This window comes from Triturus cristatus, chromosome 10 (assembly GCF_964204655.1).
Source record: "Triturus cristatus chromosome 10, aTriCri1.1, whole genome shotgun sequence".
NCBI classification, from domain to species: domain Eukaryota; kingdom Metazoa; phylum Chordata; class Amphibia; order Caudata; family Salamandridae; genus Triturus; species Triturus cristatus.
The window spans coordinates 802,514,109-802,540,145 of record NC_140593.1 but is presented as its reverse complement, the minus strand read 5'-3'; the positions used below and the strand labels follow the sequence as shown (position 1 = coordinate 802,540,145).

The 26,037-nt window shown below is 44.1% G+C and overlaps 1 protein-coding gene across 3 annotated transcripts in view; it reads right to left on the bottom strand.

The window, feature by feature from the left end:
* Nucleotides 1–26,037, bottom strand: part of LOC146790029 (uncharacterized) — a 205,528-nt gene that overhangs the window by 11,643 nt on the left and 167,848 nt on the right. For all 3 annotated transcript variants that reach the window (XM_085630161.1, XM_085630160.1, XM_085630159.1), the window contains one exon: nucleotides 18,472–18,591. In XM_085630161.1, the coding sequence (XP_085486287.1) occupies nucleotides 18,472–18,591 (120 nt within the window). The remainder of the gene's footprint in view (nucleotides 1–18,471; nucleotides 18,592–26,037) is intronic.

Sequence of the window (26,037 nt, the reverse complement as noted above, 5' to 3'; positions counted from 1 at the left end):
CTATTGCCAATAGAAGGACATACTTAAGTATTCTCAGTGTGTTGTTCAATGTAAGTTATATTGAGCATGTATACACATTGTACTTTATCTTGTTTATATGCACAAGTGTCTATATTGTATCATGATTTGAACTTTCTCCCAAAAAATTTAAAAAATACAAATCGATGTCCTAAAATTCAACAATGGTTATATAAGAACCAATTTAGCCTACAAACACCCGCAGGCAGTAACAACGAAAAGCAAAGAAAAGGGTAGACTTAAGGTTGTGTCTATAAAATATGCATTGTGTCACCAAAGGCAACGGGAGGTGATCGGGATGAACGAACTCTGGACCATTTTGTTACCTGAAAAAGACACACATTCCAACACTTCTAGTGCTGAAGCAAAAACTGAAGGGATTCGCTGCAAAATCTTGTGAGGGGTCCGAACGATAGTGATTCAATTCAATTATCTAGAATGCTGCCGCTCAAATACTGTTGGGTATTCCTAAAAAGCAATCAGCAGGTACTGTGTTTAAAACTCTTCACTGACTGGCTATAAACTGCAGAATACAATTCAAGATACTATGCATTACACATCGGACAAAACAAAGCAGGCCCACATGTCCTCCATCAGTTGGTTACCCCCCACCAGACCAAGAGGGATCTCAGGTCAAACAATCTGGGCCGTCTTGTTGTCTCCAGAGTTAAGAGAGCTAGAAGTGGAGGCCGTTCTTTTATATATTTTGCACCTAAACTCTGGAATTCACTGCCTACCAGTTTGAGATTGGTTGACAACCTAATGAGCTTTAGAAAACAATTGAAAACGTACCTTATTCCCTAAGTCCCCTTATCTATTCTCACTCCAGCTAGGATTAACAACGCTGGGAAGCCCATTTTGGGTAGCAATGTGCTATACAAGACAGAGGAATAGACTACAGTAAAATAAGGGTACTTGAGATATATGCCATTTATAGGGCATCTGTTAATGGAAAACCCTCAATGCAAAAACCCTCCTCAAGTATGTGTAGGATGGTCTGACAAAGTATGTATGTAGAGGGCTCCCTGGTTTACCAGGGTAAGAGAGCCAAAGTTACTTACATGGGTATTTCTATTTACAAAATGTAGCTCAGAGTACTCCAAGGTGTTGGCTTTGATTGGCTTCACTTACCCTAAGAGAGAAGACTCTTGGGGTGCAGCAAGGCTAGATGAAGTAGCAAACATCACTGTTTCCCACGGACCATACTAGCTACTGTTGTTTGCCCATCTTAAGCATTTTTCCTGCCCCCTCACCTTTCCAGTATTTATCTTGATTCCACCACACTCTCCCTGTCTCACATAGGCATTCCAAAATCCAAAAGGGGAGAGCAGAGTGAGTCACTTTTCAACAGAGGAACTGAGATTAGTTTGAGGCAGACAACTGAACTGAGCACAAAAATTGTAGTGCTGAAAACACAATACCACTAAAGTATTCTATGTCCCACAATGCATAATATTGGAATTCCTTTCTTGTGAAACAGCTGAGATGAGTGTCTTACGTAAACAACAGAAGTGCAATTTCTTCCTCCAGTTAGCAGGGTATGCTAAGAAATGGGCCCCTTGCTCACTTTGCCACTGGATTCATGCTAACCTGGCTGATAAGGTGTGTTACCCCAAAACTGGTCCCAGGATGCTTGTTTCCATTCCAGGGAAGATCTGGCTTGGCAGTTCGGTCTGGACTGTTCCCATGAGGCACAGGGTCAAGACTGATTTGCATAAGGCTAGGTCTGAACTGGGGTGGTAAAGGGAGCTAAAGAACGATGATGGATTCAACCTAGATTTGTGATGGGGGTGAGTGTCTGAAAAGCTTCAGCGATCAGTCCATTGTCTCCTTGTGTTTGTCCTAAGTTGCCATGGTATGCCCAAACGTGGGTCCCTTGCTCACTTTGCCACTGGAGTCAAGCTAACCTAGCTGATGAGGGGTGTTACCCCAAAACCGGTCCCAGGAAAGACCTGGCTTGGCAGTTTGGGCTGCAATGTTCCCATGAGGAACTTGGTCAAGACTGATTTGCATATGGCTGGGTCTGAACTGGGGTGGCAAAGTGAGCTAAAGAATGATGATGGTTTCAACCCAGATCTGTGACTGGGGTGAATGTCTGAAAAGTTTCAGCACTTTGTCCATCATCTCCTTGTGTTTGCTTTGTTCGCTCTAAGTTGGCAGGGTTTGCCCAGACGAGGGTCCCTTGCTCACTTTGCCACTGGATTCAAGCCAGCCTGGCTGATGAGGGGTGTTACCCCGAAACCGGTCCTAGGATGCTTGTTTACGGTTCAGGGAAGTCCTGGCTTGGCAGTTCGGGCTGGACTGTTTCCATATAGCTAGGTCTGAATTGAGGTGGCGAAGTGAGCTAAAAAATGATGATGGATTCAACCCAGGGGGTGAGTGTCTGAAAAGTTTCAGCGCTCTGTCCATCATCTCCTTGTGTTTGCTTTGTTCGCTCTAAGTTGGCAGGGTATGCCCGTATGTAGGTCCCTTTCTCACTTTGCCACTGGATTCACGTTAGCCTGACTGATGGTGGGTGGTACCCAGAAACCAGTCCCAGGATGCTTGTTTCCAGTCCAGGGAAGACCTGGTATGCCCGGACGTAGGTCCCTTGCTCACTTTGCCACTGGATTCACGCTAGCCTGGATGATGGGGGGGTGTCACCCAGAAACCGGTCCCGGGATGCTTGTTTCCAGTCCAGGGAAGACCTGGCTTGGCAATTCAGGCTGTACTAGACTCTTCCTACAAGGATCAGGGTCAAGGCTGATTTGCAAATGGCTAGGTCAGACCTGGGGGGACGAAGTGAGCTAAAGAACGATGATGGATTCAATACAAATCTGTGACTGGGGTGAGTGTCTGAAAAGTTTTAGCGCTCCATCCATCATCTCCTTGTGGTTAATTTCTTCCTCCTTGCCATTCTAAAGTACTGCTGGTTAACACCATACTGAATCTATACTACAGCAGTACCACCAAGGACGATGGTTGCTGATGGTGTGAGGAAAACTCTAGTAACACCTCCACCACGCTCCAGGACAATTACATAAAGGGAGTCCATACCAGCAGCCTCTCCCTTCACAAGACAATGCGGATTTTGGTACAATTGAAAAGATGGAGAGGATGAGCTGCTGATTGAACCGTTTGACCAATGTTGAATAAATAGTATATACAAGGACAGAAATATAACTTTAGAGCTTGGCAAAGGTAGTTCCAGATATGTCAGACTACAGTGACTGTACGGAGATACTGTAGAGAATATCTGTGGCCTGGATTAACTTCCACTATGACATCGATATAAATGTTGGAAAATGGCCACTCTGAAGGGTCACCTAAAACTTTTTGCCTTCCTCCACCTCTTTTTCTGTACTTGTTTTTGCTGGTTGTAGGGCTCTGTGCACTTTAGCACTGCTAACCAGTACTAAAGTGTTTGTGCTCTCACACCTAAACATGGTAACATTGGCTCAAACCCAACCGGCATATTATTTTTACTTATAAGCTCCTAGTAGAGTACACTACATGTGCCCAGGGCCTGTAAATTAAATGCTACCTGTGAGCTGCATCACTAATTGTGCCACCCACATACGTAGCCCCTTAACCATGTATCAGGTCTGCCATTACAGGGCCTGTATGTGCAGTTTACTGCCACTTCGACCTGGCATTTAAAACTACTTGCCAAACCTTAAACATTCCTTTTATTACATATAAGTCAACCCTAAAGAAGACCCTTGGTAATCCAGGGTGCTATATAAGTAAAAGGTAGGACATGTACTATTATGTTATACATGTTCTGGTAGTGAAAAACAGCTACATATATTTTTCACTGCTGTGAGGCCTACTCCTCTCATAGGCTAGCATTCGGAATTCCTTAAAATACCTTTAATCTGTAATTCCTGATCAGAAAGGAGTAGCTTTTTCATGGTACATATCTTTGGAATGGTAATGATAAATCATCTTTACTGGTAAAGTCGAATTTAACATTACTATTTTAGAAATGGCACTTTTAGAAAGTGGACGTTTCTCAGCTCTTACTGCTCTGTATGCCTTACAACCTGTCTCTAATGAACGTCTGGGCTAGGTGACAGTTCCCCTTTGTGCACTCCTTCTAGACAGCCACAAACAGAGGAAGGGCTGGGTGCGATTGAGCACCATCTGCATCCATCCACATCTTGTCGGGTCTACCTCGGCAAGTGGGAGGAAGGGGCTCACAGACACAGCCTGTTTAGCCCTAGTCTAAACCCAATCCTCAGAGACACCAGATACTGTCTTACCGGTGCCTCACTAGCTCCCTGGCCAAACACCTCCTAGACATGAGTGGTCAGCGCCAAGATGCTCCGTGGAGTGTAAGTCGCGCTTTACAAAAATAAAATTACATTACATTACATTACTTACATTTCAAAGGGTGGTGGCTGACCCCACACACAGGTCTGATTACCCCCCACTGGCAGTCTGGAGCCAGGGCTGGGTTGAAAGGGATACTGGTGCACTTCAAAACCACACTTTGACGATTCCATTACCTCAAAGGCACATTTGGGTATACGTTCAGGGTTTCTGAACCCATCAAATCACTTCTGGACCTGCACCAAATATCTGTCAGAAGAATTGCTGTGCTGCCCAAAGGACTCAACTAGAATGCTTTTCTGGAAGGACTTTTTTTCTGCTTGTTGTCTGCTGAAGGAGAGCTGGACTCTGCCTTCCCTCCAAGTGATCTCCAAGGGCTTGTTAGTAACCGTGGGCGTACTGCTCCGCTCCGCCCGTGGAGTGTGCGTAGTGTTGCCTACTTTGCGGTCTGTGAAGTAGGTGTAGCAGGCAGGCTACGCACACGCCAAGGCGGAGCGGAGTTGCCTGCCACCCGCCTCCCTCCAGCCCTCTTTTAATTGCCCTTACAATGTTTAGCTGCATGGAAAAGTAATTAAAATGACTTACCTGAGCTGCGGCGTCTCGAGGCTCCCTCTTCCTGCTCTTTCGCCGACTTCTTCCTCACAAATGCGCATGCGCGGGCTGAGTTCTGAGCCTCAGAATTGGCTTCTGTAGCTGATTGCTACAAAAACCGACAGGAAACCTTGACAGTTCCTTGAAACCGATGCTGGACAACTCAAAGGCTCACCGCACAGCCTCTCGAAAACAACGTCGGACGATGCAAAGCCTCGACACACAGCCTCTCGGAACCGACGCCAGATGACGTGAAGCCTCGCAAAGCCTTGCCACACTGACTGCACCCCAGGATCAAAGGTACTGTGTTCAGCTGGCCCAAGTGGGTCCCCGTAGCTGGCCCGCACTCCATTGCTGTCTGCCTCAACTTTGGATTTGCACCGGTCCTTTGCAACCTCAAGTAAACGTTTTAGCACTACCTGCTTCTAAGAGCTTTATTGCATTTATTTCTTCTAAATTCAATATCTCGACTTCTACTTGATGGATTGTGATTGCTTTGGTCTTGTTTTACTCAGATAAGTATTCTCTGTTTTTCTAAACTGTTCTGGAGTCTTTTTGTGGTGGATTTACTGTGATGTTGTTTGTGTTATTGCACAAATTCTTTAAGTTAAGCCTTCCTGGTCCGTGCAAAGCTACCAGAGGATGAGCACAGGATAATTTAGGACTGTGTTGTGACTTACCCTGATTAGGATCTTCGTACCTTGATGATATTCTGGAGTTACAGTCACACAAGAGATATATATTGCTTTCCGGCAATAGAAGGAGTTAAGGCAAGGATCATTGAGATATATATATATATATATATATATATATATATATATATATATATATATATATATATATATATATATATATATATATATATATATATATATATATATATATATATATATATATATATATATATATATATATATATATATATATATATATATATATATATATATATATATATATATATATATATATATATATATATATATATATATATATATATATATATATATATATATATATATATATATATATATATATTCTACTGGCGGTCGCCAGTAGATAGTTATAGTTAGGACCGTGTTTCCATAGGAAATCCGCAACATTCTATTTGGAATAACTTTGGCGCCGGTTGACGAATCCTCGCAACATTTTCAAAATAGGTGGGGCGCTCCGCTCCGCTCCTACCCTGAAAGTCTCGGGGTGATTCGTCAAGCGGGGGCCGAGAAAAAAGGGGGGTTCCAAAACGCGTTTTCCCCATGCATTTTTCCATAGGGACCTTTAGTCCAAGGTACAGCCCGAACGGCTGAACAGAATTACTTGAAATTTGGCAGAGAGGTAGTCCTCAGGTCAGGGAAGTGCCTTTTGCAGGTCTGGTGTCAATCTGTTCAGTAGTTCCTGAGAAAATCAAAAGTAAAATCATATATATATGTGGGCGGAGCCTAACCACACATCTCATCCTGAGATCTGATTGGCTGTCAGCACTTCATCCAAGAAGTGTTGGCAGCCATCTTGGGACCAATATACATGATAGCACCTCATTAAAAAGCATTGCAGTTAATAGAAGGTTTTAAGACTTTAGTTACATTATGAATCATTTGTTGATGGTACCATACTCATTTTAGGAATTGTGGTATGTTCTAAGGTGATTTCACCATGTGAAAAAGCCTTCTGCTGGGATATCATGATTGAGAGAAAAATATTTTCTCATGCTTTTCCCACAGAGGTTTGGAAGGTGATCTATAAGCTAAACTGAGAGCATATTTTCTGTAAATTCACATTATCTTTCTCAGTCATGTGAGAATGAAGTCTGACATTCTCAGTAAAACATATACATCCAACAAGGGCAGAGACTGTCAGTTGATTCCTTTGTGTTCTACTACAGCTTCCCAGAGTGTTCCAAAGAACAACTAGAGCGCTAACAGTCCTACTTATGATAAACGTATGGCACACCTAAAGCCATCTTGCTTGGATTAAAGTGGTAACTCTTAAAACATTTAATTAAAAAAGGAACAAAATGAGGGGGTTCATTTTTCCATAAAAATTATGATTAGTGCTGCAGAAAGAAAAATTAGGGCACATTTTGAGTGACTTCTCAAATCCTCTTCTATTTCATTAAAAAATTCTGACATGCAGACTGAAACATGCACTTTCAATACGAGCAGCAGTTTCCCCTGGTGAGCAGTAGCTTTACTACAGTGGTCTAATGAGCAAAAAGAGTGCTAACATTCTGAATTTGTGGCAAATGTGTGACACATCTGAATCCCTTCTTGATGGAATCAAAGTAAAAAACTGAAAGCATTTCCTAAAGTCTCCCAAGATGGTCACCAGAGACAAAAGAGCCGAAATGTAGCCCAAATATCACCCAGATGTAGCCCAAGTATAGCCCAATGACAGAATGTCCCAGAGTGTTCTTAAAAACAACTAGAGCGCTTACTGTCTTCATTATGACAAAAGTATGGCACACCTGAAGCCATCTTGATTGGAATAAACTGGTAACACTTAAAACATTTAATTTAAAAAGGAACACGATGAGGGGGTTCATCTTGCCATAGAAATTATGATTAATGCTGAAGAAAGAAAATGAGGACACATTTTGAGTGACTTCTCAAATCCTCTTCTATTTCATTAATTCTGACATGCAGACTGAAACATGCACTTTTAATACCAGGAACAGACTTCCATGGTGAACAGTAGTTTTACTACAGTGATCTAATGAGCAACTAGAGTGCTAACATTCAGAATTTATGGCAAATGTGTGACATATCTGAATACCTTCATGATGGAATCAAAGTAAAAAACTGAAAGCATTTCCTACTGAGGAGACTGCAGTACATGAGGAAATTAGGAAACTTCATAACAAATAAATCTCCCAAAATGGCCACCGGAGACAAAAGAGCCCAAATGTAGCCCAAAATCACCCAGATGTAGCCCAAATATAGCCCAATGACAGAAGTGTGCAAAACACTTATTATTTTGTGTTTTTGCAGTGTTATTTAGTGCAGACTTGTCAGGTATTGGAGTGCTTTACATGAGCATTGGTTACATCACACAAGAACAAATTCATTTTGGTTGTAGACATGGGGAGACTAAGTGATTTGACCAGAATCACAGAATGTCGAGCTGAAGCAGAAACTCCAACCTGGTCCCCAGTTGCAAAGTCTGCAGTTCTGGAAGTAACACCACATCCTCTCCCCAAAGTGCAACATTTAATCAAGTGGTCAACTGGATAAAAAAACATAAAGATAACAAATAATTTAAAAGTGCTTTGTCGCTATTTGAAAATTCTGAAAATATGTCCTTATTTTAGTCTTTTAGAGCACTAACCATAATTTTGATGCCAATAAGACCCTCTCATATATGTAGTTTCTAAAGGAAATGCTCTAGGTATTACAGTTTTGATAACATCAAGATGACGTCAGGCGATCCACACTTTTGTAATAAATATAGAATGTTAGCAATCTAGTTGTTCATTAGGATACTGTTGAGAGGCAGAGGCCAGGGGCACGGACTCTGAAAATTGAAGGCAGGTAGGAGGGTGCAAAGGCAACAATTTAACCACACTGAGTAGGCAGGAAGGGCCATGGCAGCACAACAGACTATGGAGGGCAGTGGAAAGGGGGGCAGGGGCAACAAACCAACAATACAGGACTTGCAAGAGAGGCTGTGGCAATGTAATAGACCATTGTGGGCAGAAGGAAGAGGCAATGGTAGTACAACCATACATGCCAACAGACCCGATTCAGCCAGGAAACGTCCAATGTTTTTAAGCTCAAATGGGCTTTATTTGATCTGTCTCCTGTCTACAATCTCCTCTTTTTCAATGTAACTCAAAGGGGAAAATCAATACCCCAGTTTTTTTTCAAAATCTCCCTCTTACCAAGTTCAAAATGTTCGCAAGTATGGTACATTGGATCATGGAAGGAAATGGGGTAGGGACATGGACTTGGATAACAGAGGACAGGAGGGACATGGAGAGGTGCACCAAACTGACCCTGCAGGGCAGGCATCAGGGTTTGCAGCAGCACAATACACCACACAGGGCATGCGGGACGGGAGTGCAGCACAACAATCCATAGAAAGCAAGAGGGAGGGGACAGGACCATGCACATGGACAACAGAGAACAGAGGGGCAAGAGGCAATGGTAGCTAGCTGACCATAATGGACAGACAGGAGAGAAAGCTGCAGCATAACAGACCATAAAGGGCAGGAGGGACGGATCAGGGGCATTACAATGGAACAGACAAGCCAGGAGGGAGTAGGGGTCTGCACATGTAAACAGAGGGCTGGGGGCAAGGGGGCAGGGCAGGAGCAGCAAGATAGCCATGGAGGTCAGGCAGGATGGGCACTAGAAGCAAGACACACCATGAAGAGCAACAGTGAGACTGTGATGGCATACACACAGACCATGGAGGGAAGGTGGGAGGGGGTCAGGGGCAGCTAACTGACCACACAGGGAAGGTGAGAGGGGCCATGGCAGGACAGAAGACCATGCATGGCAAGTGGGAGGGTTAGTGGCAGCACAATGGCTATGATGGGCAAGAAGGAGGGTGCAGGGGCATGCACAAAGGACGATGGAGGATAGAAGGGAGGGTCAGGACCTGTGCACAGACAAGAAAGTTCAGGGGAAGGGGCCTCACAACAGACCGCACGGGGCAGGCAGGAGGAGCAGTTGCAGCACAACAGACCAGGGAGGGCAGAAGGGTGTGGCAGTACAATGGACCATGTGGACAGGAGGAAGAGGATAGGGGCATGGCATGTGGACAGGCAGGGTGGAGGTGGCAGGGACAGGTTACAGTCATCTGACAATGCTAGGCAGGTGGGAGAGGAGTGGCAGCTCAACAGAACACTCAGAGTAGATAGGAGTGGCAGGTCCATGGAACATGATGGGCAAAAAGGATGGAGCAGGGGCATGCACAAAGACATCGGAGGGCAGGGGGAAGGAGAATAGGGGCAGCAAGCTAAGCACAGAGTTTAAGCAGGAGGTCAATGATGGGGCATAGAATTGGGCAATGGAGGGCAGGAGGAGTGGACTGGTACATCATACTAAATTGAGGGCAGTGGCAGCACATCAGACCATGCATGACAGGAGGGAGGAGGCTAGTCCATTGATTCACACAACAGAACATAGGGAGGAGGGGGATGGGGCAGCAAGCTAACTGTTCAGAGAAGGCGGGTATTAGGAACTTTATTGTTTTTAAAACGTGTGTCTGTGCGAACTACTTAAAATATGAACAAGTATGCAGCATAATCTCACTTTTATTCAGGAAGAAGAGGACGTTTGTGACTGTGACTCCGGGCTCACTTGGCAGAAACACCCCCTGACCCTCCAGCCCCTATCGCAAAATGTAATGCCCGTGAAAAGGGTAGGTGAACACAGTGTTATATAGAACATAGTCCTGAGAGCACGATTGAAAATGAAAACTAGATATAGTGTATGGTATAAACTATGCACCAAAAAGTGTGATATAAGATGAACCGGGCGTGAAATATAATATGCAATACATTGTGCGCAATGACAGATTCATTGGAGAGCGCGAGATAGCACAGGCACTAGCGCGTGCTATGCGATATGCACCTTGGGGTGTAATATGCACAGGGCAGTGTTGTGTAACCTAACTAGTCTCTAAAGTTGTAATATAAAATATGTGCTGGGGAGTGTAACGTTGCATATGCACTGTGACAAAGATATGGATCCCAGATTGTAATATGTATGGCATAGCACTGTGCGTTATAACATAGGCATCGAGGAAGGCACGTTAGATGGGGCAATATAACCCGTGCGAAGACAAGTGTGGCATGACATATTCACGGGGTGGTGTTACAGTGCACATGGGCTAGAGAGTGTCATAGCATATGCACTAGCTAGTGGAATACAACACAGAGGTGTGTGGCACTCAGCAGGCAATGGTGGGTGTAACACAGCATTGGGCTCTGCCAGGAGCGCGCTGTGACTCTCAAGTGATGTTCGTCCCCTTTCCAGAGAGTAAAATAAAAAGTATTACACATCCGGCAGTGGATGTGTGTTTTATTAATCGTGAGGGGGGTTTCTTGCATAGTTTTGATCGAATTTTTGTCGAATCCCCTTTGAATGGCTTGGTGTGCATGTGTATTAAATGTGCCCGTCAATAGCTACCCATGTTTGTATAAATAAACGACAAGGGTGTCTACCGGGATTAGGCACAGTAGGGCATCAGACATGTCAGAGCTTCACTAGTGGTGTAAATACATTCCACGTGGATTCATTGTATGCATGGTCGCCTTTTAATGAATATCACGCAAATCGTCATGGTGATAGGTACGTACGGTTTGTCCAGCATGTCCTAGGTGTGTCTATAAATATATATTTTTTTAAAATAATAAAAAACAGTGGCCGGCCCTGGGGATTGGGGTCAAAAAAATATAATTAGGAGACAGGCCCTGGGGGATGGGGTCATCAGGGCCAATAAATTAGAATAAGAAGGGGAACCACACAGCCCCCCTTCTTAAAAAATTAAAATAAATAAAAGACTGGCATCGTGCCGGAGGCGACCCCCCTCCTTGCAGCACTCTGCAAACGCGCCCCCTGGCGAGTTGTAAGTTGAGGAATTAATTCTTCTTCAATACTGAGGGTCCTTGAGGGCCAACTAGCCCAACAGGCATCTCCAGTATGCGCCAGGGAGCTGCGCTGCAGACAGGTGTTCTGAGGCCAAGCACCTTTTTACACCTCTCTGCAACGCAGCTCTGTGGCGCTTACTGGAGGTACCTAGTGGTCTAGTGACCCTAGGGACCCTTAGGATTCAAGGGGACTTAATCTCTCAACTTAGAACAGCCACAGGGCGCGTTTACACAGTGGTGAAGGGAGGGGACGGGGCCTGAGGTGACGTGTGCAAACACGCACTATGGCACGTTTTAAATTGGGGATATAATTTCCCTTCAATACTGAGGGCCCCTGGGGGCTAACTAGCCCACCAAGTGCTTCCAGTAAGCGCCACTGAGCTGCATTGCAGAGAGGTGGTCCAGGCCGTGCCACTTTTTACACCTCTCTGCAACGCAGCTCTGTGGCACTTACTGGAGGTACCTAGTGGGCTAGTTGGACCCTAGGGACCCTCAGGATTCAAATGAACTTAATCTCCCAACTAAAAACGGACACAGGGCGTGTTTACACAGTGGTGAAGGGAGGGGACGGGTCCTGAGTTAACGTGTGCAAAAACGCCCTGTGGCCTGTTTTAAGAGGTAGTTTTAATCCCCCTGCCCTATTATAGACTAGGGGCTTACAGAGGAGGTCATGCTAATCACAGGGGGACCCCAACGCATAATGTTCCCTAGTGTATGTAGGTGTTTTCACTGTATTCTAAGTGTCTTTTAACATAGCACTGGCTCTCGGACTGGTTAGTCAGACTCAGTTACCACCAGTATCCGTCTGAAAAAGTTGAGGGTACAGGATGATTTTGCAACAAGGCTTCTTTCTGCTCTTCTTTTTGTTCTTTCTGCACGTTATCCTTCTTCCTGCACTTTTCTTCGTCTTTGAGAACTTCTGTTGCTTCTTTCTGCACTTCTTTTTTTTCTTTCTGTGCATCTTTTCTTCTTTCTTCACATGTCCTATCTCTGTAGGCATAGTTAAAAATTAGCATTTAAAAAACCTTTGAAATTCACAGAAAAAACCATAGGTTTCAGGCACGTTATAGTTAGGAATTAGCATTTAAAAAATCTCAGAAATTCACTGAAAAAACCATAGGTTTCAGGGGTGTTATAGTTAGCTGGACTTTTCACTTGTACAAAACCATTGAAATTCCCCCGTTATAGTTAGTTCAGCTAACTATAACTCGCGCGCCCGCAATGCACTGCTGATGACGTCACATATTACATCACTCATGACATGGTCAGTGACATCACTCATGAGATCTCTAAATGACATCACTGATGACATCATCCTTGTGATAGAGTGGCAGACCTCCTCTCACCCTAATATAACCTTTGATACACACATTCAAAAATAGAGACTACAATTTTCAAAACAATGGACATACCAATACCAGTTACAACAACCTCTTCAGTAATTCTAAGATCCACATACACATCCACTCATTCACCAACAGTCCTATACAGTCACTCATACATGTACTCACTCATCATATGTACTCATACACCTATACATCCTGTTACACAATGCCACTCATCCATAGAGTTACTCACACACATAGTCACTCATGCTAATAAAGAATCAAACAAACATTTACTTGCATATACAGTTATACACACACCACCACACTTACTTCTACGGAAACTTACACATACTTAATCTTTTAAACAATCACTTATAGAAACACATACTTATTCATACAGGAACTCTTTCACTTATATACACCAATAGTCACATATACTAGTTTAAAACATATGTAGTTACTCATAAAGACACTATTGAGACAGTCATTCACTCACTAACACACCCATACACAGACTCATCCACCCATACAGTCCTGCACACATGCTGTCTTCAACACATACAAACAGTGAGTCACTCATTCATGCAACTATGCACTACGTAATACCCCCCACCGAACCATGCAGACACTCAGACTGATACTCAAAAAACCAACTAATAACCTATATAGACACCCATGTAGCTACTCACCAACCCATGCAGCCACTTATACACAAAGTGAGAGACTGATACAGATATTTACATATTTAAACATTACTCACTAAGCCATTTATTCACTATGATACACTTAATCCGTCAGTTACACAATCAATTTTTCAAAAACAAATCATCCATTTAGACACTTATATACCCATTTATTCTTCCATCGACCTTGAGATATACATATATAAAACATATTTAATTTTCAGAAAAACACACATTCACTGGATGATGTCATCAGTGATGTCATTTGAGATGTCATCAGTGATGTCATGAGTGATGTCACTGACCATGTCATGAGTGATGTAATATGTGACGTCATCAGCAGTGCATTGCGGGCGCGCGAGTTATAGTTAGCTGAACTAACTATAACGGGGGAATTTCAATGGTTTTGTACAAGTGAAAAGTCCAGCTAACTATAACACCCCTGAAACCTATGGTTTTTTCAGTGAATTTCTGGGGTTTTTTAAATGCTAATTCCTAACTATAACGTGCCTGAAACCCATGGTTTTTTCTGTGAATATATATATATATATATCCACTCGCTGAAAATCTCCTAAGGCATCCGAAGGAAAACAGCAACCACGGACTCTCAAATGCTTTAAAAGCGGTATTTTTTTTTTAGCAAATTATCGGCAACTCAACGGGTTTCAGGACCTAATCCCTTGGTGACTCATGACATATACATATATATAATCTGCATTTCTATATAAATGCTCTCTACTACTCACTCTACTACTCTACCACTCTACTACTCTCTACTATTCACTTTCTACTACTCTCCCTACTACTACTCACTCTCTACTACTCTCTACTACTTGCTTTCTACTACTCGCTCTCTATTACTCTCTACTTCTCACTCTACTACTCTCTACTACTCAGTCTCCACTACCCTCTACTACTCCCTACTACTCTCTCTCTACTACTCACTCTCTACTACTCTCTCTCTACTACTCACTCTCTACTACTCCCTACTACTCACTCTACTACTCACTCGCTACTACTCTCTACTACTCACTCTCCACTACTCACTCTCCACTACTCCCTCCTACTCTCTCTCTACTACTCACTCTCTACTCTCTATTACTCACTCTCCACTCTCTACCTCACTCTACCTCTCTCTCTACTACTCTCTACCTCTACACCTCTACCTCTCTCTACACGCACACATATGCACATATATATATTCATATATATGCATTTATATATATGTAAGTGTATATATTTATACATATATATAATCTGCATATCTATATAAACACAAATATAAATGCATGCATACATATACATATATGCATACATATGCATGTTATGTACATGAAAGTTTGAAAAACACTAATACAGCAAAGCTAAAAAGCCACCTAATTACAAACAGAATTGCTTTAACTTAAACGAGGGCGAGACCTATTGCATTTTCAATGCTTGTTTACTTGGTTCCATCAAGAAGGCATTCAGATGTATCACACATTTGCCATACATTCTGAATGGTAGCACTCTAGTTGCTCATTAGATCACTGTAGTAAATGTACTGCTCACCAGGGAAGTCTGCTGCTGGTATTCAAAGTGCATGTTTCAGTCTGCATGTCAGAATTTTTTTATGAAACAGAAGAGGATTTGAGAAGTCAAAATGTGCCCTAATTTTTCTTTCTGCAGCACTAATCATAATTTGTATGGCAAAATAAACCCCCTCATTTTTCTCCTTTGCAAATTAAATGTTTTAAGTGTTACCACTTTATTCCAATCAAGATGGCTTCAGGTGTGCCATACTTTAGTAATAAGTAAGACTGTTAGCGCTCTAGATGTTCTTTAGAGCACTCTGGGACATTCTGTCATTGGGCTACATCTGGGTGATATTTGTGCGACATTTTGGCTCTTTTGTCTCTGGTGGCCACCTTGGGAGACTTATTTGTTATGAAGTTTCCTAATTTCCTCATTTACTACAGTCTCCTCAGTAGGAATACATTCAGTTTTTTACTTTGATTCCATCAAGAAGGCATTCAGATGTGTCACACATTTGCCATACATTCAGAATGTTAGCACTCTAGTTGCTCATTAGATCACTGTAGTAAAGCTACTGCTCACCAGGGACGTCTGCTGCTGGTATTCAAAGTGCATGTTTCAATCTGCATGTCAGAATTCTTTAATGAAATAAATGAGGATTTGAGAAGTCACTCAAAATGTGCCCTGATTTTTCTTTCTGCAGCACTAATCATACTTTCTATGGCAAAATGAACCCCCTCATTTTGTTCCTTTTTAAATTAAATGTTTTAAGAGTTACCACTATATTCCAATCAAGACTTTAGGAAATGCTTTCAGTTTTTTACTTTGATTCCATCAAGAAGGGATTCAGATGTGTCACACATTTGCCACAAATTCAGAATGTTAGCACTCTTTTTGCTCATTAGATCACTGTAGTAAAGCTACTGCTCACCAGGGGAAACTGCTGCTGGTATTGAAAGTGCATGTTTCAGTCTGCATGTCAGAATTTTTTAATGAAATAGAAGAGGATTTGAGAAGTCACTCAAAATGTGCCCTAATTTTTCTTTCTGCAGCACTAATCATAATTTTTATGGAAAAATGAACCCCCTCATTTTGTTCCTTTTTTAATTAAATGTTTTAAGAGTTACCACTTTAATCCAAGCAAGATGGCTTCAGGTGTGCCATACGTTTGTCATAAGTAGGACTGTTAGCACTCTAGTTGTTCTTTAGAACACTCTGGGAAGCTGCAGTAGAACACAAAGGAATCAACTGACAGTCTCTGCCCTTGTTGGATGTACATGTTTTACTGAGAATGTCAGACTTCATTCTCACATGACTGAGAAAGATAATGTGAATTTACAGAAAATATGCTCTCAGGTTAGTTTATAGATCACCTTCCAAACCTCTGTGGGAAAAGCATGAGAACATATTTTTCTCTCAAACATAATTCATGATATCCCAGCAGAAGGCTTTTTCACATGGTAAAGTCACCTTAGAACACACCAGAATTCCTAAAATGAGTATGATACCATCAACAAATGATTTTTAATGTAACTAAAGTCTTAAATCCTTCTATTAACTGCAATGCTTTTTAATGAGGTGCTATCATGTATATTGGTCCCAAGATGGCTGCCAACACTTCTTGGATGAAGGGCTGACAGCCAATCAGATCTCACGATGAGATGTGTGGTTAGGCTCCGCCCAGATATATATGTGATTTTGATTTTCTCAGGAACAACTGAACAGATTGACACCATTTAAGCAAAAGGCACGAGTCTGAACTGAGGACTACCTCTTTGCCAAATTTGGTGTCTTTCCGTTCAGCTGTTTGGGCTGTAGCTGCGGCTAAAGGTCCTATGGGAAATTGCATGGGGAAAACACGTTTTGGGACCCCCCTTTTTTCTCGGCCCCCGCTACATGAATCATCCCGAGACTTTCAGGATAAGAGCGGACCGGAGCTGGCCAAAAGTTTTGAAAATTTCGCGAAGATTCGTCAATCGGCGCCAAAGTTATTGGGAATAGAATGGTGCGGATTTCCTATGGAAAATAGGTCCTAACTATAACTACCTACGGGCGACCGCCAGTAGGTAATATATATATATATATCTATATGTCCTGGGGTGGATCCACATCCTTAGATAGCTATATTTCTTTTTCCTCTAATAACTCCAAAACTACTGAACGGATTTATACCAAATCACAAAACGGGCTCTTTCTGGACCAAGAGCTAGCATTCTGCCGAATTTGGTGTAATTCCATCCAGAAGTTTGTGTTTAAAATCTCTATGTGAAATTGCATGGGGAAAATGCATGTTGGGACCCCCACATTTTACTCGACCGCCGCTTGACACATCACCCCGAAACTTTCAAGCCAGCAGCTGAAGTGAGTGGCAAACTAGTTTTGAAAATTTTGTGACGATTTGTCAAATGGCACCCAAGTTATTGGTAAAACAAAAATCGCTTTTCCTATGGAAAGTAGGTCCTAACTATAGCTACTGGTGATGGAAGGAATGAAATATATATACATATGTATATTCCTCCCATTCCTGCGCCAAATGTAAAACATCAGGACTGACACACCAGAGAATCCTGTGGCACCTATTTATTCAAACCATACAGTTAGCCAAGTAACGCGTTTCGGCCACAAAGCTGGCATTTTTCAAACTAGGCTGGTGCCATTTAAAACACGCCATTTATACATTGTAGCAATAAAAGAAATAGTCACTGGCCTCCACTTAAAATATAAAAAAATGACTCAATAACTCCTTCATTGATATTTGCCAAGCACAACATCTCGCAGGTATGATAAAATGACATAACTTGCATGTAGACATTTTCAGCAGAAAGGATCTCCGGTAAAATACCTATAGACCAGTGTTGGATCCTTACTGCTAAGTCTGCACTGTTGCAGCTAACCGGATACCATTCCTGCTGGATGTGCAAATTGCAAACACACATGTCAGGGGTATAACATATTTTAAAGCATTTTTCATAGAAAAAAAATGGAAGGCATCACATTTCCCAACAGTGTTTAAAGCTACAACTATAAAATAACAGTTTCATATCTACCAGGGTGCGCTGAATCAATACACAACACTCATATGGGAAGAGAGGGTGTATACAAAAATACTGATGTTTACCCTTGATAGGTCTGTAGCTCTCTTTTTATTCATGTGTTTACCCAGTCTTAAACCGGGGACCTTTGAAATGCCAGTCCCCACACACACTAAATATATATATATGATAGTTGAATGGTTCAGACAGACTTTTGTGGAGCACCCCAAGTTTGGTAAACCATGTTTTAGGAGGGCTACAAGAAACCTCTCTATAAGTGAGGAAAACACTTAATCCCAGCTCCACAATGGAGCCCCGAGACTCAATACAGATGCAGGTTCTGGTTTCACACTGTGCACACGTACCTCAGATTCTCATACACATACATAGATACTGACCTGTCACCTCTGCCGCAGTTGAGTCCACCTCACTATATGGCGGAGGTGGTTCAGGTGGGCCCGGGTAAGGGGGCAGGGGTGGGATGTCTCTGTAGTTTAGTGGTGATTGTGGATAGAAGCCTTAAAAAAAAAAGAAAAACATGCTATTAAACTGGCCTTTTCCCTGCTGTAGAGATCTCAGCATATCTTTACAAACATTACTTTTTTCCCGCAATCACTAAGGTTTCTCTATTAAGTAAGAGGATGGGTTCCTCACACAGTTTGGAATACTACAGAGACCTAGTAAGAAGGTCTTAATTTCACTAAAAGTGCAAGGTTGAGTTGCAATGGACGATCATGTAGTGGGATGCAAATCAATGAGATTAATCATCTTAGAACACTTTTGGATTCCAAGAGGCAATTATAGAGTTCTTAAAGGGAGTCTCCATTTAAAATACTCAATCTAGGACATGGCAAACTTCTTGAACACAAAGATGAAAGTCACATTGACCAACCCATCGACTTAGGCAGTAGGATACGTTCTTCATGGCAACTCTAAATGCTCAGATTCATCCAATTCCTCCAATTTATTTAGGGGAAACAGTTGCCTGAATCTCTTGGAGTTCAAGGGCAGCTCCTTGACAAGGATGATTATAAGCTACAGTGGCTCCGAGGTCTCTTATTTCATTTACTATTCATGATGGATTAAGAGTCACAAGCACCACAACAGCTATTGTACGTGACCTAGGCAAATATAATTTACCGTGAAGTCATCAGTTAACAAAGCTTGTGTGATATCATAGCAGTTTTGAAATCTGATGTATCATACCACTTTTTAGTTACACAGTGTTAGCAAGTTTGGATTGTTATCCTAATTGGATGGTCTCCTTTTTAAGCAATCTTTTTGTCATGCTTTGAAATTTTCTGTAGCATTTAAAGAAATTGTAGATTTAGCTGATACATGGGCGCCATGAAATGGTTCCAAGCTATACCGAATTGCATTTACATGCAAAGGAAACAAGCAAATGTAGGCCAACAAGAAGAAAAGCAAGCAGAACAATCAGGCCGAAGGGCTCCATGGAGGGAAAGTAAAGAACATTTGTTTCAAATATGAAGAGGAAGTGTATTTCATAATCTAGGTCTGGCAACCCAAAATCTTAGGCCCCAGTCGATTGCCAACTTGTTAGGGGGACAGGCAAAAGCATAATACGATCAACTGTTCTCAGTGGCCTACAGACACATACCTATTGCTTTTCCGTCCAAGGTACCAAGAGGCTAACTCTGAAAGACATTATCATCCACAATCCTGTCCTCCAGTGGAAGCCAATATATTGATTTCCATGGGTGGTGAACTGGGTCTTATTTTCACGGTCCAGTTGTTAGACAAACTTTACAGTTTGGGTAAGTAAATATACTCCACCTCAGGAGAGCCTTTTTCTGCTAATTTTTCTGAAACTACTGTTGAATATATACTAATTTCTCTAGGCAGCCTTTCACTACTTTCAACTGTATGGTCTGAAGAGCTATCCCTAAAATGGGAATACAAACAATCCCCATAGAGCTTCTGGTATTTCTTCTACTACTTAAAATGTCCATTTAGTCTACACTTCAGTGTCTCTGTAAGACATACTTTCTAAGTGTGCCTTGTGCCGCTTTGTAAACCTCATCTAATGAGCCACGCTGTTAAATTAGTTTCACCTTCAGCATGTGATATAGCGTTGGTTGTCTTTTTGATGGAGTCTGCGTTGGGTGCAACAACTACATATGTTGATGTATACTATATGCCTTTGCATTAACGCCTCAAATGGTTTGGGGAGACCATAAAGTTCTATTGTTAAATACTTGGCAGTTGTGTCAGAATGATTTAGCTCAACCCTAAGACTCGTCATTACTTGATTACCTCCTGGTTTGAGAGCATTCACCAAAAGCAATTCTCTAATTTCTGAATCATAATTCCTCGCCCAGTTGAGCAAATGGTTTTAAACTGTTGTCAGAGAAGGCCTAACCAGAGAGTGTGGATCAGACCCTCAGCTTTCTAATTGCTGATGTTGTATAATCATATCAGGTAAAACAAATGTTATTTGTAGGACTATGGGCCTTGCTTAGACTTTTGGAGGGAATCCAAGGGCTGACTTTCCTCCACCTTAGGAATAGTATCACAGAGGAAATGCACTCTGGGGATTCTTATTTAAAGTTCCCTCTTGAAATTGGAGAATTTACAGTTCACTCAATACTCCAAATGATGACCCATGTTCTGTACTTCGTTTACTGTAGGGCTATACTGTAGTTATGTCAGCATGGTGCTTTCTGCTTTGCTCATTTTTAGCCTCTAGTTAATACGGGCAATGTAGGGATTTTCAAGTACATCTTCTGTGGTATTTGGTATATCAAGTAACACAAATGTTTGCCTCCAAACCTAATATTTTTAAAGTAGGACTCTATGAGTGGACCTCTTTGAGCTCTATTTTCCTTAATTAAGTTTGAATACCTCGAAACCCTATGTGCAAAATTACAGATGGGCTTTCTTTCAAATATATAAAGCAGGGCTCAAGCCTCCTCAGCAGTGAAATATACACATGGTCTTGCATGTAGTCCTAGATCTGTAGGATGAGCATTTCACATTTTAATTTTATAGAGATAAAGCTTTTTTATGGGGCAGCTCCCTCCACAATAGATCAAGATTTTTTTTTAATTAAAATGTGCAAACATTAAATGATAATCAATATGGAAAAATAATTACTGTGTAAGAAAGCTGTGCTGACTGGAAAGTTTGGAGGTGAAGGAATTTCAGACCTCAGACATACCATAAGTGCTAGTGTTTACTTATCGGAATCCTTTTTTTTTATTCAAAAAAAGTTTTGTATGGTGCGAACAAGACCCAATCGGGTATCAGAGCGCTTTACATTGGCAGGTTGACAGAAAAAACAGGGCGGCAATAGGGGCAAAGCAAGAATAAAATACCTAACAGTAATGTACAACAGTAATAACAGGAACGTAGAGAAGGATGTCGGAGTCATGCCATTCCAGAATATCATAGGTAGTCGGTGGTCCTAACAGGTTGGCCGTGTCTGCACTTCAGCTCAGAAAGGAAGTCATAAGTAGAGTTTTCATGTGCCTTTTGAAGGACTCTGTTGATGGAGTCAGTCTAATTTCCCTATGTAAGGAGTTCCAGATTCTCGGGGCGACACCTGAGGAGGCACGATTGTAGGTTTTTGTTTTTTTTAATTTGTTAAGTTTCAACAGCAAGGTGCTGGAGCTCCTAGAGGAGCGGGTACCTCCCGAAAGGACTAGCTTTTTTGCAAGGTATAGACAAGTGTTGAAATGAAGTGCTTTGTGGGTCATGCATGCCAGTTTTAGTTGTATCCTTGCCTCGAATGATAGCCAATTTAGAGCTTTCAAAATCGGGGAAATGTGGTTGGATTTCTTGGAGCCCGTGATGATCCTTGTCGCAGCATTCAGTGAGGCCCTGAGAGGGGCCAGCCTGTATCTTGGTAGTCCACAAAGGGTTGCACTGCCATAATCGAGTCGGGAGAGCACTAGTGCTTGCACAGCAGATTTGAAGTCCTTGGGGGGCAGATGGGGTTTAAGTTTCCTACAAATGCTCAGATGAAAGTTAGCTCCTTTGGTAGCAGCACTGATGTGCGCTTGCATGTTCAAGTTTTTATCCAGCACTATTCCCAGGGATCTTGTAGAGTTGATGATATGTGGTGTACGGTTGAGAGTGGAGAGATTATTTATAAATTTCTTCACAATGAGGTCTTGCTTGGGCGGGGAGATAAGAAGGAATTCCGTCTTGAGGGCGCCAGTTTGAGATGGTTGAGGGTTAACCAGTTTTGGGTTTTGTGCAGGGTTCCGTTGAGAGTTGTGATATCATCCGGTGAAGAGATTTTCAGGTATAGCTGCGTATCATCGGCATACATGTGGTAATGTATGTTAGATGCTTTGACGATTTCAGTAAGAGGTTCAATGAAAAGGTTGAACAGGGTGGGGGAGAGAGATGACCCTAGGGGTACCCCCAGAGTGCAAGGACTGAGATTGGAGAGGGTTTGATTGGTTTTGACTCTTTGAGATCTGTTATGGAGAAACAAGGCAAACCATTTTAGAACTGTGCCAGAGAACCCCATCCTACGTTCCAAAAGGTTCAGGAGGTTATCAGGTTTGACGGTGTCAAAAGCTGATGAGAGGTCAAGTATTATTAAAAGGCAGGATTCATTCCGCTCAAGCATAGTAAGAGTGTCGTCAACTATATGTGTGATAGGTGTTTCGGTGCTGTGACCCTGTCGGAAGCCAGATTGGAATTGATACAGTAGTTGGAATTCTTTAATGTGGTTACATAGTTGTACCTGAACGCATTTCTCAAGAAGTTTTGCCAAGAGTGGGGATGTTTGTGATAGGTCAGAAGTTGTTCAGATCCTCCGGGTCAGCCGATGGTTTTTAAGAATAGGGAGCACTAGACCGGACTTTAAGCAGTCCAGGATTTCACCTTGAAGAAGGGAAGCATTAATAATCTTGGACCGGAGAGGGACTAGTGACCTTATCAGATCTTTGAAGAGAGAAGAGGGGAGGGGATCATTGAAGTCATTAGAGGGTTTAAGGGTAGAAAGAATGTTGTAAATGGATGTGTCGTTGAGGTAGGCGAATTGACTCCAACAGGCATTGTTTTTAGGGATGGGACTTGCAGCCATCTGGGGGTGCGAGGGGAGGGGGTGGTTTGGTACACGTGATAGGTCAACCAGGGGCGAGCTTAGCTCCTATTTTTTTTTGAAAAACGTTTTTATTGGCATTTATATGGAAAGACATACACAGGCACAGGTGGTAACGCCATCAGCACAGAGATTTACATAGCAAGCGCGCTCAGTCGTAGCCGTCTGGACCTCACAGTCTTGTGGGCACCCAGGCCACCCAGCCCTATCCTGAGTAGGGCCACCGGTGTGTGTTCCCGGGAGCAGCCATTGTGCGTGTCCTGCCGGAGCGCGGCCTGATCTCTGCGCCGCAGGGGCGCTGCGCAGTGTGTTTGGACCCTTGTGCGTAGTGTCGCGAAGGCGAGAGAAATGCAGCCAGTGGATAACTATGAACGAACTGGGGGCAAGGAACCAGGGGGTTGGGAAGGGTGCACTATGTCGGCTATCAGGAATGCTTGTAGATATGCGCTCGAGAGCTGGACCAGCGTGAGAGAGCAAGGACAGAAAAGGGGGGGGGGGGGAAAGCCAGGGGGGCGCGGACAACGGGAGGGGGGAGCGCGCCGGGGGGGCCGGGGCATCAGCCGCAGCCTATGAGGGGTCCGGTGGCAGAGCATGCGGCACCTGCCACTGCGAGGCACCGGGCGTTTGGACTGCCCGCGCCGCTCCCCGGGAGGGCTCTGCGGTCGCTGGCGCCCCCAGGGGATCTATCGGTTGAGTACTCGCTGCAGCCGCTGTTTCCTGCGTGAAGGAGTGCAATAACATGGCCCAGGGCATGGAGATCGGGTGTTTGCGCATCCCTCGGGCCTCCTCCGTTCTAAGTGCGGTTTCCTCCGCCTTGCCTCATTTCTTGACCGCCCCCACCCATGCCGCCGCCGGGGGCTCCCCCGGCGACTTCCAGTGCATACCGATGCATCGCTTAGCAAGGAGCAACATTAAGAAAGCGAACCTCCGTTCCACTTTCTGCGACTTGTGACGGTCATGAATCCCCAGCGCACACGCCTCCCATGTGTCCAGGTCTCGGAACCCCGTGACCGCTTGTTGGGCAGTGTGAATTGTGTGCCAGTAACTGTGTAGTGTCGGACAGTCCCAGAACATGTGCTTGAACGAGGCCGCGGGCTCCAGACATCTAGGGCAGCAGAACGCCCCGTCAGGGTAATATTTCTGCAGCTTTTCAGGTGTTAGGTACGCCCGGTGCAGAACATGCAGCTGTATGTTTTTAAACCGGTAATTGCGGGACACTTTTTTGGTGTATTCGAGGGCCCTAGCCCACTCCCTGTCGTGTAGGGGCCGCTGGAAATCATCCTCCCAGTGGTCCCGGAGGGTCGCTAACGTAGGACTCCGCAGGGCTCTCACCGCTTTGTATATTCACGTGACGAGATGGCGGCCGGGACCCATCTGCAGTATCGCGTGAATGACCGGGTGTGTGGGGGGCTCCGCCTCCATCCTTCCCCACTGCCTGTGGCAGTCCGTGAGAAGCTGCCGGTGCCGGAGGAACTGTCCCCTGGGCAGCTCGAAGTCTCCCGCCAGCGCCTCGAAGGATTGCAAACTGTCACCGGAGAACAGCATTCCCACCTCCGTTATCCCATGTGCCGTCCACGCCCGCAACATTTGTTCCGTGTAGTATGCCCGGCCCCTAGGGAGCCCCACCAACGGCAGCAGCGGGGAGTACAGGGGGGTGTCCCGGTGAAGGCGATGAACTCGTGCCAAGCAGGCGCGCGCCGTCATGACCTGAAGGGGCCGGGATACTGGCGGTGCTGCACCCGGCAGCAGCATGCGGTGGACGGCCGGGGTCGGGATCCGCCCCGCTTCCGTGATCAACTCCTCCTGAGCTCGGCCCGCCGTCCAACGCGACACCCACTGCAATTGGGCGGCAAGGAAATACGCCTCGAATGAGGGAGCCGCTAACCCGCCCTGATCCAGGGGCAGTTGCAGTTTCGCCAGGGCTATCCGCCGGCGACCGCTGCCCCAAATAAGGGTCCCGAGCAGAGTATCCAGCTCCCGGAACAGGGATCGCGGAGGAACCACCGGAAGATTGGAGAAGAGGTACAGCAGGCGCGGGACCAGGATCATTTTTGCCACGGCTATCCTTCCCGGCACTGCCAGGTGGAGACCCTTCCAGAAATGGACCTGGGAGCGGATGGTGCCCATCAGCGCGCGGTAATTCCCCTCATATATATCCTGCGGTGTGTGGTACAGCTTAACTCCGAGGTAGCGGACCGCCTGGGGACTCCACGAGACTTCAACGTCTCCCATTCGTATCGGTCCCTGGGGCACAGCCTGTGTCAAGGGGTAGACAGTGGACTTGGCCCAGTTCACCCTGAGGCCCGTCACCTCTGCAAAGTCATGCAGGATACGCGATATCGGGGTCAAATCAATCGTGATGTCCCGGACGTATATGAGTACGTCATCGGCGTACATCGATACTGCATGGGTAGAATTGCCGATCGGGATGCCCCATTCCCCGCTCTCCTCGCGCAGCATGATCGCCAGCGGCTCCATCGCCAAGGCGAAGAGGAGGGGAGAGAGGGGCCGAGCTTAGCTCCTAATCAATCTTGTTAGCTTTTTCGAGGAAGAAGGCAGCAAAGTCCTCGCAATTTGGTTTTGTACTGGAGTGTTGACTGGGTGGTAGTGTTGTTGGATTGACGTTTAATCAGATCAAACGTCATTTTGGGGCGGTTTTTGGCACTGTCCAGTTGTTATCTGAAGAAGGACGCTTTCGCCATTCTGATGTGTTTGCTGTACACACTCCTTTTCAGCCTCGGGAGCTTAAGGAGTTCCAGCGATGGAGAGGATCTCCATATGTGTTCTGCAGATCTCAGGTTGCGTCTGTCTGAGTTTAAACTTTCATTGTACAATGGATTGGAATCTTTGTTGGACTTTCTTTTCAGTTTTAGGTGAGCAATTA